We start from the raw sequence: 18,376 nt of genomic DNA on the forward strand, positions 1-18,376 counted from the left end.
GGTGGAAAGGAGTGCTTTCAGTTGTAAGGAGGCAGAATAGTAGCACTTGTTGCTATGAGATATCAGGGGACTTACTGGTTAAGGACCAGAAAGTAAACCAGCAGAGTGGTGAGCATAACTTTCCTTGGATCACACCTTGGAAGCATCTAAAACTTTAAAATCCCCAACCCCACAGAATAAGCTTTGAATGCAGCAGCTCATAAAAGCCAGAAATTTTGGATAGTGCCCTGCCCCCTTTGGTATATGAGCTCAACTTTTGCAAAATCTTTAGTCACAACATAAGTTAGAAAAATGAGCAAATAACACAAAAAATAACCTGTCCATAAAAATCTATGATGACAGGAAAGAATAAGACAAAACTAAAAAGATACTGATATGAAAACAGTTACAAGCAAAACTAGAAATAAAAATGCAGACTGGATACAAGCCCAAAAAGAAATCCTGAAAGAGCTTTAAAATTAATTTATAAAACCAACAAGAGTAGTAGAGGAAAAATTGGAAAATAAATTAAAGCAATGCAAGAAAGTTATAGAAAGAGAATTAACAGCTTGGTAAAAGAGACACAAAAAATCCTGAAGAATATAATACCCTAAAAACAGAATTTGTCAAATAAAAAAAGAGGCACAAAAGCTCACTGAAGAAAATAATACATTAAAATAGAATTAAGTAACTGGAAACTAAAGACTCCATGAGACATCGAGTAAAAATAAAACAAAACAAATGGAATACAAAAAAATAAAATGTTAAATATATAATTGAAAAAACAAAAGACCTGGAAAGTAGATTGAGGAGGGATAATTTAAGAATTATTGGATTGCCTGAAAGTCATAATAAAAAAGGAGCTTACCCATTATATTTTTAAATAGCATAAATGAAAACTGCCTTAATTATCTTAGAATCAGAGAGTAAGTAGAAATTAAAAGAATCCATCAATCACTTTGTGAAAAAGAACCCAAGATGAAAACTCCCAGGAATATTATAGTCAATTTCTTAGTTCCCAGGCTAAAAAGAAAATATTGAAAGTATCTAAAAAAAGAAATCATTCAAATATCATGGAACCACAGTTTGGATCATATAAAATGCATCAGTTTCCATCTTTTAATTTGCAAATGGTTTGAAATATGATATTCCAGAAAGGAATGGAGCTAGGATTCCAACGAGACTAACCTACACAGCAAAACTGAGCATGAATAATTTAGGGGAGAAAATCAATATTTAATGAAATAGAGGATTTACAAGCATTCTTGATGAAAAGATCTGAATTGAATAAAAAATTGAGATTCAAACATAAGGCTCAAGAGATGTATAAAAGCAAAGAAAGCACTCTGCAGATGCTATGGTGGTATGCTTAGAAAACTCTAGAAAACCAATAAAAAATTAGTTGAAATAATTAACAATTTAATCAGTGTTGTAGTATATAGAATAAATGAACATAAATCATCAGCATCTCTATATACTACCAACAAAATCCAGTAGGAAGAGATAGAAAAAGAAATTATATTTAAAATAACTGCCAATAATAGAAAATATAAAATAGGGAATCTATATGTCAAGACAAACCCAAGCATTATATGAACATAATTGCAAAACACTTTTCAAACAAACACAGGTCTAAACAACTGGAGAAATATTAGTCATTCATGGGTTGGCTGAGCCAACATAAAAATTATCTAAGTTAATTTATTTATTCAGGGCCTTACAAATCAAACTACCATATATTACAGGTCTTTTTGTGGAGGAGAAGGACTGGAGAATTGAAGGGATTTCTGTCAATTGGGGAATGGGAGAACAAATGAATATAATAAGTTCTTTGATGGTGTTTCTATGGTGCTATTCTTTCCAATGGGAGAATGTTTCAAAAATGTCTGGGAAGACATATGGATTGATGCGAAGTGAAGTGAGTAGAAGAACATTATACACATTAATATTAATATCATATTGATGATCAAATTTGAAAGAGCATGCTACTCTAATAAATATGATAATCCAAAATAATTCCAGAAGTCTCATGATGAAAAATGTTATTTACTTCCAGATAGAGAACTGATGAACTCTGATTATAAATTGATATATTTTTTTCACTTTCTTCATTTTTTTCAGGCTGGAAAATCAGGAAAAGCCCAGGTTGTGAAGGGTTTTAAAAATCAAACACATGATCTTTATTTTTGTTTCTATAGTTAGTAGGGAGCCATTGAGTGTATTAAATAGGAGAGTGATAGTTAGGCCTGTGCTTTAGGAAGATAACTTTGCAGCTGAATGGAGGATGGACTGGAGTGGGGAAAAACTTGAGGCAAGAAAATCAAACAGAAGACTATTTTCATGTCCAGGCATGAGATGATGAACTTTTGCCCCAGCCTCATGTGAGTGGTGAGAAGGGAAACTATTTAAGAGATATTGTGAAAGCATAAATAAAAAGACATGGCTTAGAGTGAAATTGTGGGATAAATGTGAGTAAGAAGTTGATAATAGGAAGACTGCAAGCCTGGGTGATGAGAATATTTAGTATGCTTGAGAAGAGGTTTGAATTTTTTAGGAAAGATAAAGAACTTTGTTTTGGCAACTATGATTCATTAGCTATGGTATAACAGAGTGAGAATAAGGTTTTTAAGCAGAAGTCCAGAGACAGAGTCCCAGCATTGTCACTTATAAGCAATGTGATTATGGGAAAAGCATTTAACTTCTTTCAGTCTCATTTTACTTATATATTAATTCAAATCCTGAGACCATTTTAAACCAGTCTCCACTATGCAAAGAATTTCTAGATAGTCTGCTTGAATTTTTGCTTCTGTCCTCTGGAGAATCAGATACTTAGTTTTATCTAGGGTTACTGTATAAGAGGCCTTGGACCTGTCTAAAAAACTTTATGCCATCATACACAAAATACACATACAAAATAAATCCTTCAAGGTAGAAAACACACATTAAAAACATATATTTTTTGTTTTCCTTTCTTCTACTTGTGTTTTTTTTCTTAAGATAGCTCTAAATCTGAGAATAGGCAAGCTAAATTCATTTTCTGCTCCATGACATCTCTCCCACTTCTCCCTCTCCCCAGAAGGTCATTGATATTGTCTTTAATCTCCTTGTCAAAGGAAGTCAGGAGTGGAAGGAAGGGTGGAATATTTTGGCTCAATGTACATTTTTCTTTAAAAATTGGAAATGATGCTATTTCTAAGGAAAAATAATTTTATAAAAATAGACTTGATTTAAAAATTATATGTAATTTCAAGTTTAATCAGCCCTTTATCACTTAAGGTTTATTGAACTGAATTGAATCTTTAAAAGAATCTCAATGCCATTGCAGAATTCAATTTAACATTTCTTTTGCAAATACAAAAGATATATTTCATTAATAATTACTAAAGATTTAAGCTTGTATCACAAATTACACATATTCTTTAATAAAATTATGCTTTCAAAACTTAAGTAAGTTATAAGTTACTATCTGTAGGACATTCCTGAGTTTTAAACAACCATGAACAGAATATAAAAGTTTAATGTAACCTGTCTAAAGGTAAGGAAAATTATTCATTCCAAAGAATAATTTAGGACATATTTCTTGCCATCACATCAATGCCACTGAAGCAAATAAAAAAATAAAAAGTACTTATGAATTTGAAACTTTTTAGTAGTTTTTAATATAAATGCTATTTCTAGGACTGTTTGCCAAAACATATTTTTCTAATTTTCCAATGTCATTTTATGGAAGGATGTTATTAAATCTATGGCTGAGTACATCAGTATTCTCTTTTTCATGTCTTATGATAGAAACAATTTATAGCACAAATGCCAAAGATGAGAAGAGAATGGTGTAATACTATGGATTTTTAAAAATATTGATAGAACTGTTTAACTTAGTGATAACTTTGTGGATCACTAAATTTTCTTATTTTTTATACTATTCTTTTACCCTCTGAAGGGACAAAAGTAGAAAACTGAGCCAGAATTCCTTTCCACATGTCAGCTGAAGGAAAGCAATAGTAGCAGTAACCAACTCAAAGTAGGAAATACAGAGACAATCTTATTATTTTATGCCAACTAAGAATATGGGGATGGAATTCAAGTGTTGTGGAAGTCAATATTTATGTATTATACTTAAATCTCAATTGCTGTGGCCAATATCATTACTTCTCAAAAATTTTTTTCAGTTTCAAAGAAAATTTTTTTTAGATATGGGAATGATATCACTATGAAACATGCAATTTGGGAGGTTTTTCCTTGTCTTGAAATGCTTCCAGTATGGCTTCTATGATTTTTGCAACAGCCTAATGAAAGTTTCAGAAACAAGGGATATAGAAATATGTTTTCAAATATTATATTTCACTTGCTATTGGCAGACTAGTAACTAGAAACTTTTCCTCTTAACTTCCTAACTTTCTAATAGTTCCTTTGGAAATACTGCATTTTATAGAACTTGTGAATTCTTTAAGTGAAAATACATATATAATATTTAATTAGCAATATTATTTAACCTTTTTTAATAACCAGAGAAAAAGAAACAATACAAACTGGTTTTTCCATCACATCTTGATAAGACAACACTAGAACAACAAGCCAGATCATCTTACTCAGATCAGTGTTCTTTCCTAATAATTAAATACCTCTCTTGAAGAAAGCCATAGTGTCCAGGAAAGCAGATGGAAGGTTTTGAAGTTCAGTGGCAAAATGAAATGGGGTGAGTGGATCTCATTATATTTTTATTTTAAGTCTAATGTGTCATAGTTTGCCATAGTAGTTAGCTGCCACAAAGGTTAGCCAAGAGGGCTATGAAAAAGACAAAGGGCATTGAAATTTGCTTTAAGTAAGCATGAAGGACAAGAATTGTACTATAATCTGTAGGAAGTGTACTATGTTTGTGTCTGCCAAAACCACTTAATACTTACTGTAACAAAGTGGAAGTTGGTTTCTTTTCCAGAAGAGAGAATAAAATACCTAGAAGAATGTATCCTACTTTCTAATTTTAAGGTGTATTAAAGGGTTTCTTGAAATAATGGAAGATGTGTCTCATGAAGGAAAGAAGAAAAAAGATACAGAGAAAAAAGGGCAATTCTCATCTATGCCAAACATTAAAGTGCTGAAAAACATGATATATGACATTTGTAACTAAGAAGTAGATATGTGGCTTTTCTAAAAAATGGAAGAAATGGATCATTTCTGGAGAAGCTAGTTTCTTTTGCTCAAAGAAATATGTATCCATAACTGGTATCAGGTAAAGAGTTCTTTAATAATGGTCAGAGAAAGAGTGTCTGAGAACTGTTGAATGTAAAACCATTATGCAACCCTGGCCAATTAATGTGTAAGCAAATGATATCACCAGAAGTAAAAGTTGAGAATTCTGAAGATGAAGGGGGCAAGGTGTATATTTTTAAAAATCACTATGTTATTTTAAGAGTTGGGGATTTAGAAGAGAAAGAAAGAAGGCTCTGCCTAGAGGTATGATTTCTGTATCATGACCTAAAATACAGTTGTATACTCTTAGAAATGGATGTTTTGGGGACAGCTGGGTTGCTCAGTGGATTGAGAGCCAGGACCAAAGACAGGAGGTCCTGGTTCAAGTCTGGCCTTAGACACTTCCTAGCTGTGTGACCTGGGGCAAGTCATTTGACCACCATTGCCAAAAAGAGAAAAGAAATGATGGATGTTTTGAATCTAAAAACAGGCATTAAAAGAAAATTGGCCTGGAATCTTATAAATATAATCAAAAGGGTTTTGAACTGAAGAAAAATTGGAAGACAGAACATTGATAACATAGATATGGCAAGTCATATAATGAAAGCAAAGCAGGTACAATATAGAAGGAAAAACAGAAGAAAAAAGGACCAGGAGTTCCAGAACTAAAACCCAGAATCACCAGAAATTTTTTTAAAAATATTATTATATATTGATGCAACAAGTATTAGTAATAAATGACTTGAATTTGAGATTCTAATACAAGGAAACAAATTTGATCTCAGAGATATCAAAGAGTAGGAGGAACAGAGCTTAGTAATAGAATTTGGTCAGAAGGGCAAATACCTTATTCAGAAAGAAAGTAGATAGATTGGTAGTGTGTATCAAGAATATATGCGTGTGTGTAGAAATCTAGGAAATTGAGGTAAAACATTTGAGTGAGTAACAAAGAAAGAAGAAATAGAAATATTTTTGTAAGGTCTTGTTATTCAGTAGTTTTCAAAGTCATGTATGATTCTTTGTGATTTCATTTGGGGTTTTCTTGGCAAAGAGTGATTTGCCATTTCCTTCTCCAGCTCATTTTATAGATGAGAAACTGAGGCAAACAGAATTAAGTGACTTGCCTGGAATCACACAACTAGTAAGTGTCTGAGGCCATATTTGTAGTCAGTAAATGACCTCCTGACTCCAAGCCTGGCATTCTCTGTGCCGCCTGGATGAACTTTGTAAGGTCTACTTTGAACTACATGGATAGGACAAATTAGATGGGGAGTTTGGGAAAGAGATAACACCTACTACTGGTTTTGGAATGGAATGGACATTGGCTGATGGAGTTTCCTTTCTGCTATATACAGAGCCATTGATTATTTGTGACTTGCCTTAAAGATGATTTCATCTTTCAAAAAGGTGGTGCCAAGAAGAACTGCTTTGTTTCAATGAGCAGCTAGGTGACTCAGTGGATAGAGTGATATAGAAGACAGACTATGATGGAATACTACTGTAAGAAAATGATGAGTATCTTGATTTTAGAAAAAAACGTGGAAAATTTTGCATGAAATGATCAGTGAAACAAGCTAAGCTACTTTGAGTAGTATGAATTTTCAAACCAACTACAAAGGACCTATGAAGGAAGATGCAATCAACCTCCAAAGAAAGAACTTAAAAACAGAAGTATGATTTTGCATATATTTATATCTATATATCTATTTCTCTCTGTCAAATGGTAGCCTTCTCTAGTGTAGAGTGGGGAAAGGAGAGAGAAAGCTTGGAACTTAAAATGTAACAAAAAAGCAAACTAAATAAAAAATAACTAGAAACGATTTCAATGAAAATGAGAAAAAGAAGCTAAGGAGAGAATGAAGTGATTATACCAATTCAGAATTTAAAAAATAAAAACCCTTCCCTTCCCTCTTGGAATCAATAGGTTCTAAGGCAGAAGAGCAGTGAGGGTGAAGCAATGAGGGTTAAGTGAATTGCAAAAGGTCACATAGCTAGGAAATGTCTGAGGCAAGATCTGACCAGGACCCAATGTGTCTAGGTCTGTCTCTCAATCCACTGAATCAATTAACTGTTCCCTAACAATTCAGATTTAAAAAAAAGATATTTATAGAAGATGAAAGCAATGGCAAATTAACTAAAAATACAAAAGAGTAGCATGGAATTTAAGAATCAAGTCAGGAATCCCAAAACTCTTAATAAGCTAAGACTGACAACAAGTTCTAGGTTCATGAAAAGATATTTTCTTTATTATAGGTATGTTAGAGGCATGAGGAGGATAAAAGAAGGGATAGGACTGCATTGTGTGGTATGAATGAAATGATAGTAACAGGTAATAGTGACAAGACTAAACATTTAAATTCTAATTTCTTTCAGTTTCTCTTCCAGAAATGGTCTTTGGATTCAGAAGTATGAAATAGAAATCCAAGAAAAGTATAGGATCCCAGGCTTGTATAAATAAAGGTCTTCTGATTGCTATCTCTTTGGACATCAGTTTGCATAGCTGTAAAACAAGAGGAATAGACTACATTGCTTTTGAGGTCCCTTCCAATTCTGATTTGATGCTACATTAAAACAGCATTTGGTTTTCCTCAACAAGTTTGAGTGATCAGGTCTGGCTGAACTACATCCTAGAATAGGAAGAGAACAGATAAATATGAATGCTGACTCACTGTTGGTTATCTTTAAAAGGTAGAGGTATTAGAGAAGTAGAGAAGGAAAAAGATGCCAATTTTCAAAGAATAGAAGAAGATGGACTCTAAATTTTAGACTACTGAGCTTTTCTTCTATTCCTGACTAAATGCTAGAACGTATTATTAAGATTATAAGTAAGTACTTAGGATGAGAAGAAATGTTCACAAAAAGCCACCCAGGCTTCACTGAATCAGAAGAGATCAAGCCAAACTAATCTAAAATTATGTTCATTTTTAACAAGGCAGTGAAACTGGAAAGAAACATTGTGCATAGTAGATAGACTACAAAGCTTAGAATCAGAAGATTTAGGTTCAAATCCAGCCTCTGACAGTTAACAATTGGTGGCCAAGTCACTTAACCTCTACATACATCGAGCATTTATTCTATTATCATTTATCACCTATCATTTATCCACTAATTCACAGAAAGATCTGAATGGCTCGAGGGAGTTCCCAAATAGACATTTCACCCTCTGATGAATTCACTTAGCCATCCAGTGTTTGTCTAGATCACATGTGGGCAGGCAAACAACTGACCTCCCACCTGTTTTTGTATAGCTGGCTGGAAAGCTAAGAACAGTTATTGCATTTTAAAATAAAACCTACAAAAACAAGCAGTATGCCAAGTTTGCCCTCTGGCCACAGTCTTATTATTTAGGTCTAGGCTGTTGGTTCAACAGAATGGTGAAGACATTGTACAGTTAGATTTTACAAAAGCTTTTGATGGTGTTATGCTATAGTTAATATAAAGACAAAATGGAAAGATAAAGACTAGATATTAGTGTAATTAGTTGGATTTGGAACAGATTAGATGGCTGAACCCAGTGAGTTGTTATTAGGGAGTCAATGATAATCTGGAAAGATATCTTAAAATATTGTACCTCTGCAATCTCTCCTTGGCTTTCTGATGTTCAATAATTTTTTTACCAATTAATTAGATGACAACAAAGATGCATGGTTTTCAAATTGCAGATGATATGAATGATGGAGGGAGGAGTAACACATTAGATGACAGTTTGGATCCAGAAATATCTAGATAATCAAAAACAATAGGCAAACCAAACAGTATGAAATTTAGTAAGAGAAACATAAGATCCAGAAAGAAAAGGGTAAATAGATCTATTGTAGTCTGCCTTAGAAAGGCCACATCTGAAAAACTATGTTAAATTCTGGACATAATAGTTTTAGGAAAGATATAAATAATCTGAAGCATATCCAGAATAGAGAAACTAGTATAGAGGAAAGGAGTTAGGGAGGAAGGAATGAAAGAAGGAAGGAAGAAAAGATACAGGGATTTTTTAAGTTCCATGAGCTAGGCACTATGCTCAGCACTATAAATGTTATCTCAATTGATCCTCACAATGACCTTGGGAGGTAGATACTATTACTATCCCCATTTTTCAGTTGAGGGAAACTGAGGCAGATAGCTATCAAGTGACTTTTCCAGGGTCATAGAGATTTTAAGTGCCTAACACTAAATTTGAATTCATGTCTTTCTGATTCCAGCCTCAAAACTCTGTCCATTGTGCCACCTAGCTGATTATAGGGCATATTAAATGATGGACACTTGAAGGAATTGGGGAAGAGAAGAACAGGGCACAATAGTCTTCGTCAAGTATTCAAAGGGTTCTCATTCATAAAGCCTTTGACAAAATACAGCATCCATTCCTATTGAAAACATTGAAAAGTATAGGAATAGAAGGACCCTTCCTAAAAATAATAAACAATATATACCTAAAACCATCAACAAGCATTATATGCAATGGGGATAAATTAGAAGCCTTCCCAATAAGATCAGGTGTGAAACAAGGATGCCCATTATCACCTCTATTATTCACCATAGTACTAGAAACACTAGCAATAGCAATTAGAGAAGAAAAAGAAATTGAAGGTATCAAAATAGGCAATGAGGAGACTAAGCTATCACTCTTTCCAGATGATATGATGATCTACTTAAAAAATCCTAGAGAATCAACTAAGAAGCTGGTAGAAATAATCAACAACTTTTGTCAAAGGCTGGTAGAAATAATCAACAACTTTTGTCAAAGTCTTATTTGCCTAGCACCAGAAACGGGACTGTGAGAAAAATGTAGAATCTAAAAAACTTTCTTTTATAGCTTTTCTATAAAGGGAATGAATTAACTTAGGTGATAATGGGACTACCTCACTTTAGCTGATTCATTTACTTGTCAGAGGTTATAGAAATGATACTAGGTCAGCAATGGCTTGTACTAGATAGTCTTTGAGGTCCTCAACAGATATTTCATTAATTGCATAGATTGCAAAATGATGAAAATCTATGAAGTTAAACACATTATAGTATCTTATTAAGCTAATGAGATACAAAAGCAATCACATCTGAAGCAGATACTAGCAAGAACAGACTTTCTAATTCAATTTTTATTGTAAATATGGCATAATACCTGATAAAGAAAAATAACAATTTTACCTCCAAGGACCATGCCAGCCTGACAGCATTTTCTTAGACGACATGCTGGACAATTTTTTCTGCGAATTTTATCAACTATGCAGTCATTTCTCCCAGCACATAAATAATTATGCTGTCCTGAAAAAGAAATTAAATTATTTTTAATATTTCAAAAAATTTTATAGAATAGTAGCAGTTTAAATAATTTAATTTTTAATAACAATGATAACACATTTTTGCATAGACATCACTGTATTAAACTATAGAAATAGCTCAATTAATTTGAATATTATAGAGTAGAATATTTTGGTTAATTTAATTTTCCCATAAATGAAAGTTAACCTTGTGATCACTGAACGCATATTAACTTCTGTTTTAAAAATGTTTCTAAATCACATTTGGTTTGTTTTGCTTTCTTCAATGTAGGAAGTTCAACGTACTACTTTTTAATCACTAGGGATCATATAACAGGTCTCATAGTCATCGTTATGAACATTATACTTAACCACCTATGTAAGTGGTATAGGACCTAAACCAAGTGGTTACCATGAACCCTAAATACACCCCTAAATTACTCCTTTTTGTATTAATTTCAGCTTTCTTTTTTTAAACCCTTACCTTCTGTCTCAGAATTGATACTAAGTAGTGACTTACCACCATCACTGATTTTGTAGATGATTGCCACTTATCATCCATCCTCTTTTTCCATCTGAATGGTTGCCATGCTTTCCATTTTCCTCCATTTCACTGACAAGAATAAAACCCTTCAAATTTGGGTTTCATTGATTATTGCTATATCCATTAATCACAATACTTCTTCAAAATTCTTTTGACTATTTTAAAAGATTTTTTTAATGACACAGGCTCAGTTATTTATTCTTGACAAACCAAGAATTTCTGGGTTAACTGCAGTGACAATTGCTTAGTTTCCATTTTCCAAAGTGGACAGTAATGGGCCTAACAACCTATGCCCATATTTCTAGAAATCTATACCAGCTACAGCAGCCACAAATAGGGAAGTAAGTACACCAATTGTCTTCTGATGGCAAGGAACACATTAGTCAAGAAGTCTATCACTTAGATCCTCACTCAGAGCTTAATGATCTAGAACTGAATGTGAAATAGGTCACTTAACTTAACAAGCTTAATTCTTAGATACTTTCACCAGCAGTTATATATATAGAAGGTCAGGAGATACTTTCAATGAATGTTTAATTAAGGAAATGAAAGGCTAAACACAAAAGCTATTGGCTTCAAAGAGCATTATCCCTGGAAACATCAATAGATGCTTAGTTAGAGGTAAGTTAGGCAAGTTGGTAAATGAAGCAGATAACTATTATTAAGAGAGTATTCTCCAGCCTTCCAAAATTCATCCAAGGGCTTTTAGCTATTCATTCTTTAAGCATCTATTTTTAGGGAATGGCAAATAGCCCATAGCAAATGCTTTGGTTTGTATAGTCCTGAAATTCCACCTGAACTGAAAGTCAGTTAAACAAATAAACAAATCAGCACACTTCTGTGAAGGAGTCTATAGCTAGAGGTTGGACAAGAGTGAAGAGGTGACTAGACCTCAGAAATAGGGCAAATATCTTTTTAACCTTCATAGTAGGTGGCACTGTTGGGTTATTTACACCTTAGATTGTGCAGACAGATTTGCCATACAAATTCTACACAAGAAGCAGCATGGGATAATGTAAAGAGCACAACAGTGGAAACTAAAAGAACTGGATTCTAGTTACTTAACTTCATTTGTAGAACAAGGATGAAGGTATGTGCACTACCTATCTTACTGGGTTATTGTAAGTAACATACTTATAAATGACAAGGCACTAAAAGATATAAGCTACTATTAATATTACTCTTGTGTATGCATAGGGGCAGCTAGATGGCTCAGTGGATAGAGGCCAAGTCTGGACCTCAGACTCTTACTAGCTGTGTAACCCTGGGAAAGTCACTTAATACTGTTTGCGTCCATTTCTTCATGTGTAAAATGAGCTCAAATTGGCAAACCACTCCAGTATCTTTGCCTAGAAAAATCCCAAAATGGGGTCATAAAGAGTAGGACACACCTGAAAATGACTAAAGGACAGCAACAAAATGTTTGCATTTAGAGTGAAAAGGGATTCTTTTTTATGTAAATCTTTAAGAAGAAAATTGTACCAATAGTGTTTATAACAGCTTGTCTTCTCCTCAAGGAAGAAATATGTCCCAAATGTTAAAAATATGAAAAAAAACAGAGCATACTAAACTCTCTACCCTGTACAGATAGCAAGAAAGCTACCTATGTAAAAACATGCATTTATGCTGAGGGAACAAAGAAATTTGACTGTGGCAACTATCTGTTTCTGGGTCATGAAGACCCAGAAAAGGGAATTGTTCCTTTTGGGTGAACAGCTAGAGAAATTTTGCTTAGCTCTCTTGGCTTCCTAATCCCTTTCCCTCTGAGACATTTTTTTCAAATAGAAAGACTATAAATGGAACATGTTTTTCCTAGCTTATATATAGCCATCATAAGTCTGGCAATCCTATTGAAGCTGGAGGGATGATGAAAACTCAAATCTCCATGTCCATGATGCTTCGTAGTACCCTTCCGAATGCAAAAGGGAGACAAGTTGATATGAATGCCTAACTATATATTAAGTAGTCTAGCATCCTTGTTTTCCCTAGGGATCTTGAGGCTCAGAGAATTTATCGACTTGTTTAATGTTACTCAGTTAGACAATGGTAAAGATAAGACAAGAACTCAACTCATCTAACTTAAGTTCTGAGCTCTTTCTACCACACCATAATGTCTTTAACTTCAATAAAACTGATTAACTTAATTGAAAAAGCTACATTTTATTATTTTTATGTAAACTAATTCCAATAACATTTTACTCTGGAGTTTCTCAAACTGATGCAGTGAAAGTAATGTTGGGTTTGCTAAAGTTATGCTATTGGATTAAAAGTTCTGGCAGTTCACATATATAATATATATAAGGATTATAAATATATAAATATGGATATAGATATATAGATATAGATATATAATAAGGATTTCCATATGGGCCTCTTGATAGACCATATATCTATTATCTATAGACCAGGCAAGTCAAGTTCAGAAAGATTTATTTCTAGAGAACTGACCAGCAGATGATGAGTTTTCTTTTTCCAATTCAACAACTAGAAAGATCCTCTTTTATTGCAAGGAGATGATACAATATATATCATTAGAGAGAGTACCACACTAATAAATGACAGATTTTTGAAGTATTGATGTGAGCAAGTCAAATGAACTTTTTTATTAAAAAAAATAAAAGCATAGGAAAAAGTAGGAAATATATTCAATTTTTGATGCATGAGTTTATAAAAATTTCTTTTTATCATTTATGGAGCAAGAAAGTTCGAAACATGATTTCTCTCAGGAAAATAATGCATTATTATGGTAAAACTTAAACACAGCATAGAAGAAAAATTTACCCTTTGTTTTCCCAGTCAACAAGTTAGTTCTGTTAAAGCTCTTCTTTTGATCCAAATGTTTGCCTGCTACAAAAATACACAATGTATTTTGTATTTAGAATTACCGTAATGTCTATTATTAAAATGTTGTTTATACAAAAGTGGTAAGAGTACTGTAAAAGCCAATTTACATTTCTCAGAATGCTCCATTCTGCTGACAGTTCTGCTGAATTCAATATGATTTTAAAATAATGTGCTAAATTCAAGCAGAATTAGGTGCAATTAAGCAATGTTATAAGGATTCTTGTAGTGCATAATAAGTAAAAAAATAAGATATTAACATTGTTTTACTTTATTTTTATTTATTTTATTAAATTTTTCTTAAGTGCATTTTAATCTGGTTTAGAAGTAATGGGCTATGGACTCATATTTGACATCCTTCTCTAGTATACTATGGAAATAAAAAGTACTGCAAACTTATTTAAAGTAATTTCTATCTATATGTATTTATATACTCAGATGAGTAAAAATAAGAATGAGGTCTTTTTAATATTTTTGTTTTTATTTAATTTTTTTATTTTTTTTTAAATTTCCATGGTTCCATGATTCATGTTCTTACTCTCCCATCCCCCACTTACCCCCACCCCCCCCGTAGCCGACGTGCATTTCCACTGGTTTCTTCATGTGTCATCGATCAAGACCTATTTCCATATTATTGACAGTTTTACTAGGGTGGTCGTTTAAAGTTTACTTCCCTAATCATGTCTGCATCAACTTATATGTTCAAGCAGTTGTTTTTCTTCTGTGTTTCCACTCCTGTAGTTCTTCCTCTGAATGTGGGTAGCGTTCTTTTCCATAAATCCCTCAGAAATGTCCTGGGTCATTGCATTGCTGCCAGTACAGAAGTCCATTACATTCGACTTTACCAAAGTGTATCAGTCTCTGTGTACAATGTTCTCCTGGTTCTTCTCCTTTCACTCTGCATCAATTCCTGAAGGTCATTCCAGTTCACATGGAATTCCTCTAGTTTATTATTCCTTTGAGCACAATAGTATTCCATCACCAGCATATACCACAATTTGTTCAGCCATTCCACAATTAAATGGCATACCCTCATTTTCCAGTTTTTTGCAACCACAAAGAGTGTGGTTATAAATATTTTTGTACATGTCTTTTCCCCTTTGATCTTTTTGGGGTACAAACCCATCAATGATCTGGCTAGATCAAAGGGCTGCCAGTCTTTTAGCGCTTTTTGGGGATAGTTCAAAATTGCTCTCCAGAATGGTTGGATCAGTTCACAACTCCACCAATAATGCATTAATGTTCCAATTTTGCCACATCCCCTCCAACATTCATTACTCTACCCTGCTGTCATTTTAGCCAATCTGTTAGATGTGAGGTGATACCTCAGAGTTGTTTTGATTTGCATATTTCTAATTATTAGAGATTTAGAGCAGTTTCTCATGTGCTTATTGATAGTTTTGATTTCTTTATATGAAAATTGCCTATTCATGCCCTTTGCACATTTATCAACTGGAGAATGGCTTGATTTTTTTTACAACTGATTTAGTTCTTTATAAATTTCAGTAATTAAACTTCTGTCAGAGTTTTTTGTTATAAAGATTTTTTCCCAGTTTGTTTTGTTTCCCTTCTGATTTTGGTTGCACTGTTTTTGTTTGTACTAAAAAACTTTTTAATTTTATTTAATCAAAATTATTTATTTGACATTTTGTAATTTCTTCTAACTCTTGTTTGGTTTTAAATTTTTCCCTTTCCCATAGATCTGACAAGTATACTCTTCTGAGTTCAATTAATTTACTTATAGTTTCCTTCTTTATATTCAAATCATTCACCCATTCTGAATTTATCTTGGTGTAGGGTATGACATGTTTTCCAATTTTCCCAACAGTTTTTGTCAAGTAGTGGATTTTTGTCCCTAAAGTTGAGTTCTTTGGTTTATCATAGACTGTCTTGCTGACATCACTTACCCTTAGTCTATTCTATTGATACTCCCTTGTGTCTCTTAGCCAGTACCATATTGTTTCGATGACTGCTGCTTTATAGTATAGTTTAATATCTGGTACTATTAGGCCACCTTCCTTCACGGTTTTTTTTCATTATTTTCCTTGATTTTCTTGATCTTTTCTTCTTCTAAATGAACTTTGTTATAGTTTTTTCCAACTCAGTAAAAAAATTTTTTTGGTATTTTGATAGGTATGGCACTAAATAGATAAATTAATTTTGGTAGAATGGTCATTTTTATTATGTTAGCCCATCCTACCCATGAGCTAACATAGAAAATGCTTTTCCAATCATTTAGATCTAGTTTTAATTATATGGAAAGGGTTTTGTAGTTGTGTTCATAAAATTCCTGTGTTTGTCTTGGCAGATAGATTCCCAAGTATTTTATATTGTCTAGGGTGATTTTAAATGGTGTTTCTAACTCTTGCTGCTGTGATGTGTTGGAAATATATAGAAATGCTGATAATTTATATGCATTTATTTTGTATCCTGCAAATTTACTAAATTTGTTGATTATTTCTACTAGCTTTTTAGTTGATTCTCTAGGATTTTTTAAGTAGACCATCATATCATTTGCAAAGAGTGATAGTTTAGACTAGTCATTGCCCATTTTAATACTTTCAATTTCTTTTTCTTCTCTAATTGCTACTGCTAGTGTTTCTTGTACAATTTTAAATAATAGAGGTGATAATGGACATCCTTGTTTCACTCCTGATCTTACTGGGAAGGCTTCTAATTTGTCCCCATGGCATATGATGCTTGTTGATGGCTTTAGATATATACTGTTTATTATTTTTAGGAAAAGTCCTTCTATTCCTATACTTTCTAGTGTTTTCAAAAGGAATGGGAGTTGTATTTTGTCAAAGACTTTTTCAGCATCTATTGAGATAATCATGTGATTTTTGTTTGTTAGCTTGTTAATATGGTCAATTATGTGAATGGTTCTCCTAATGTTGAACCATCCTTGTATTCATGGTATAAATCCAACCTGATCATGGTGGATAACCCTCATGATCACTTGCTGGAGTCTTTTTAATAGTATTCTATATCAGATTTTTGTATCTGTGTTCATTAGGGAGATTGGTCTGTAGTTTTCTTTCTCTGTTTTGGGTTGGCCTGACTTTGGAATCAGTACCACTTTAGTGTCATAAAAGGAATTTGGTAAGACTCTTCTTTGTTTACTATGTCAAATAATTTGTATAGTGTTGAGATTAGCTGTTCTTTGAATGTTTCATTGAATTCACTTGTGAATCCATCAGGCCGTGGTGATTTTTTCTTAGGAAGTTCTTTGATGGCTTGTTCAATTTCTTTTTCTGATATTGGATTATTTAAGTATTCTATTTCTTCTTCTGTTAATCTAGGCAATTTATATTTTTCTAAATATTCATCCATATCACCTAGGTTGCTAAATTTATTGCCATATAATTTGGCAAAATAGTTTTTTAATGATTGCCTTAATTTCCTCTTCATTAGAGCTGTGGTCTCTCTTTTCATCTTTGATACTGTTAATTTGGTTTTCTTCTTTTCTTTTTTTATTCGATTTACCAGTACTTTGTCTATTTTATCTGTTTTTTTCAAAATATCAGCTTCTAGTCTTATTTATTAATTTAATAGTTCTTTTACTTTCTATTATATTAATTTCACCTGAGATTCCTAATATTTCTAATTTAGTTTTCATCTGGGGATTTTTAATTTGTTCGCTTTCTAGTTTTTTAAGTTGCATGCCCAATTCATTAACCTCTGCCCTCCCTAATTTGTTAATATATGTACTTAATGATATAAATTTTCCCCTTAGAACTGCTTTGGCTGCATCCCATAGGTTTTGGTGAGAAGCCCCATCATTGTCATTGTCTTCAATGGAATTGTTATTAGTTTCTATGATTTGTTCTTAAACTAACTTGTTTAGGAAAATCATATTTAATTTTCAATTAATTTTTCATTTACCTCTCCATGTATCCTTGCTAATAACTATTTTATTGCTTTATGATCTGATATATTTTTATCTATTATTCTCCTTTTTTGCATTTGTTTGCCATGTTTCTATGCCCTAGTACATGGTCAATCTTTGTGAATGTTCCATGTACTGCTGAAAAGAAGGTGTATTCCTTTTTGTCCCTATTTATTTTTCTCCACATATCTATTAACTCTAATTTTGCTAGGATTCCATTCACCTCTCTTATCTCTTTCTTATTCATTTTTTGGTTTGATTTATCTATATCTGATAGGGTAAGGTTGAGTTCACCCACTGGTATAGTTTTGCTCTCTATTTTGTCCTTGAGCTCCACTAGCTTCTCCTTTAGAAATTTGGATGCTATACCATTTGATGCATACATTTTGAGTACTAGTATTTCTTCATTGTTTATACTGCCTTTTATCAGGATGTAATTACCTTCTCTATCTCTTTTAACCAGATCTATTTTTACCTGGGCTCTGTCAGAAATTGTGATTGCAACTCCTTCCATCTTTTTCTCAATTGAAGCCCAATAAATTTTGCTCCAGCCTTTCATTTTTACTCTATGTTTTTTCTGCCTGTCTCATGTGTGTTTCTTGTAGACAACATATGATAGAATTTTGGTTTCTAATCCACTCTGTTATTTGCTTCTGTTTTATGGGTGAGTTCATCCCATTC

The 18,376-nt window shown here is 32.8% G+C and overlaps 1 protein-coding gene across 6 annotated transcripts in view; it reads right to left on the reverse strand.

The window, feature by feature from the left end:
• The window catches only part of PGR (progesterone receptor), a 99,299-nt gene that overhangs the window by 41,162 nt on the left and 39,761 nt on the right, over nt 1-18,376 (reverse strand). For all 6 annotated transcript variants that reach the window (XM_044666244.1, XM_044666243.1, XM_044666242.1 and 3 more), the window contains one exon: nt 10,309-10,425. In XM_044666244.1, the coding sequence (XP_044522179.1) occupies nt 10,309-10,425 (117 nt within the window). The remainder of the gene's footprint in view (nt 1-10,308; nt 10,426-18,376) is intronic.

Source organism: Gracilinanus agilis, chromosome 3, assembly GCF_016433145.1.
Source record: "Gracilinanus agilis isolate LMUSP501 chromosome 3, AgileGrace, whole genome shotgun sequence".
Taxonomy (NCBI): Eukaryota; Metazoa; Chordata; class Mammalia; order Didelphimorphia; family Didelphidae; genus Gracilinanus; species Gracilinanus agilis.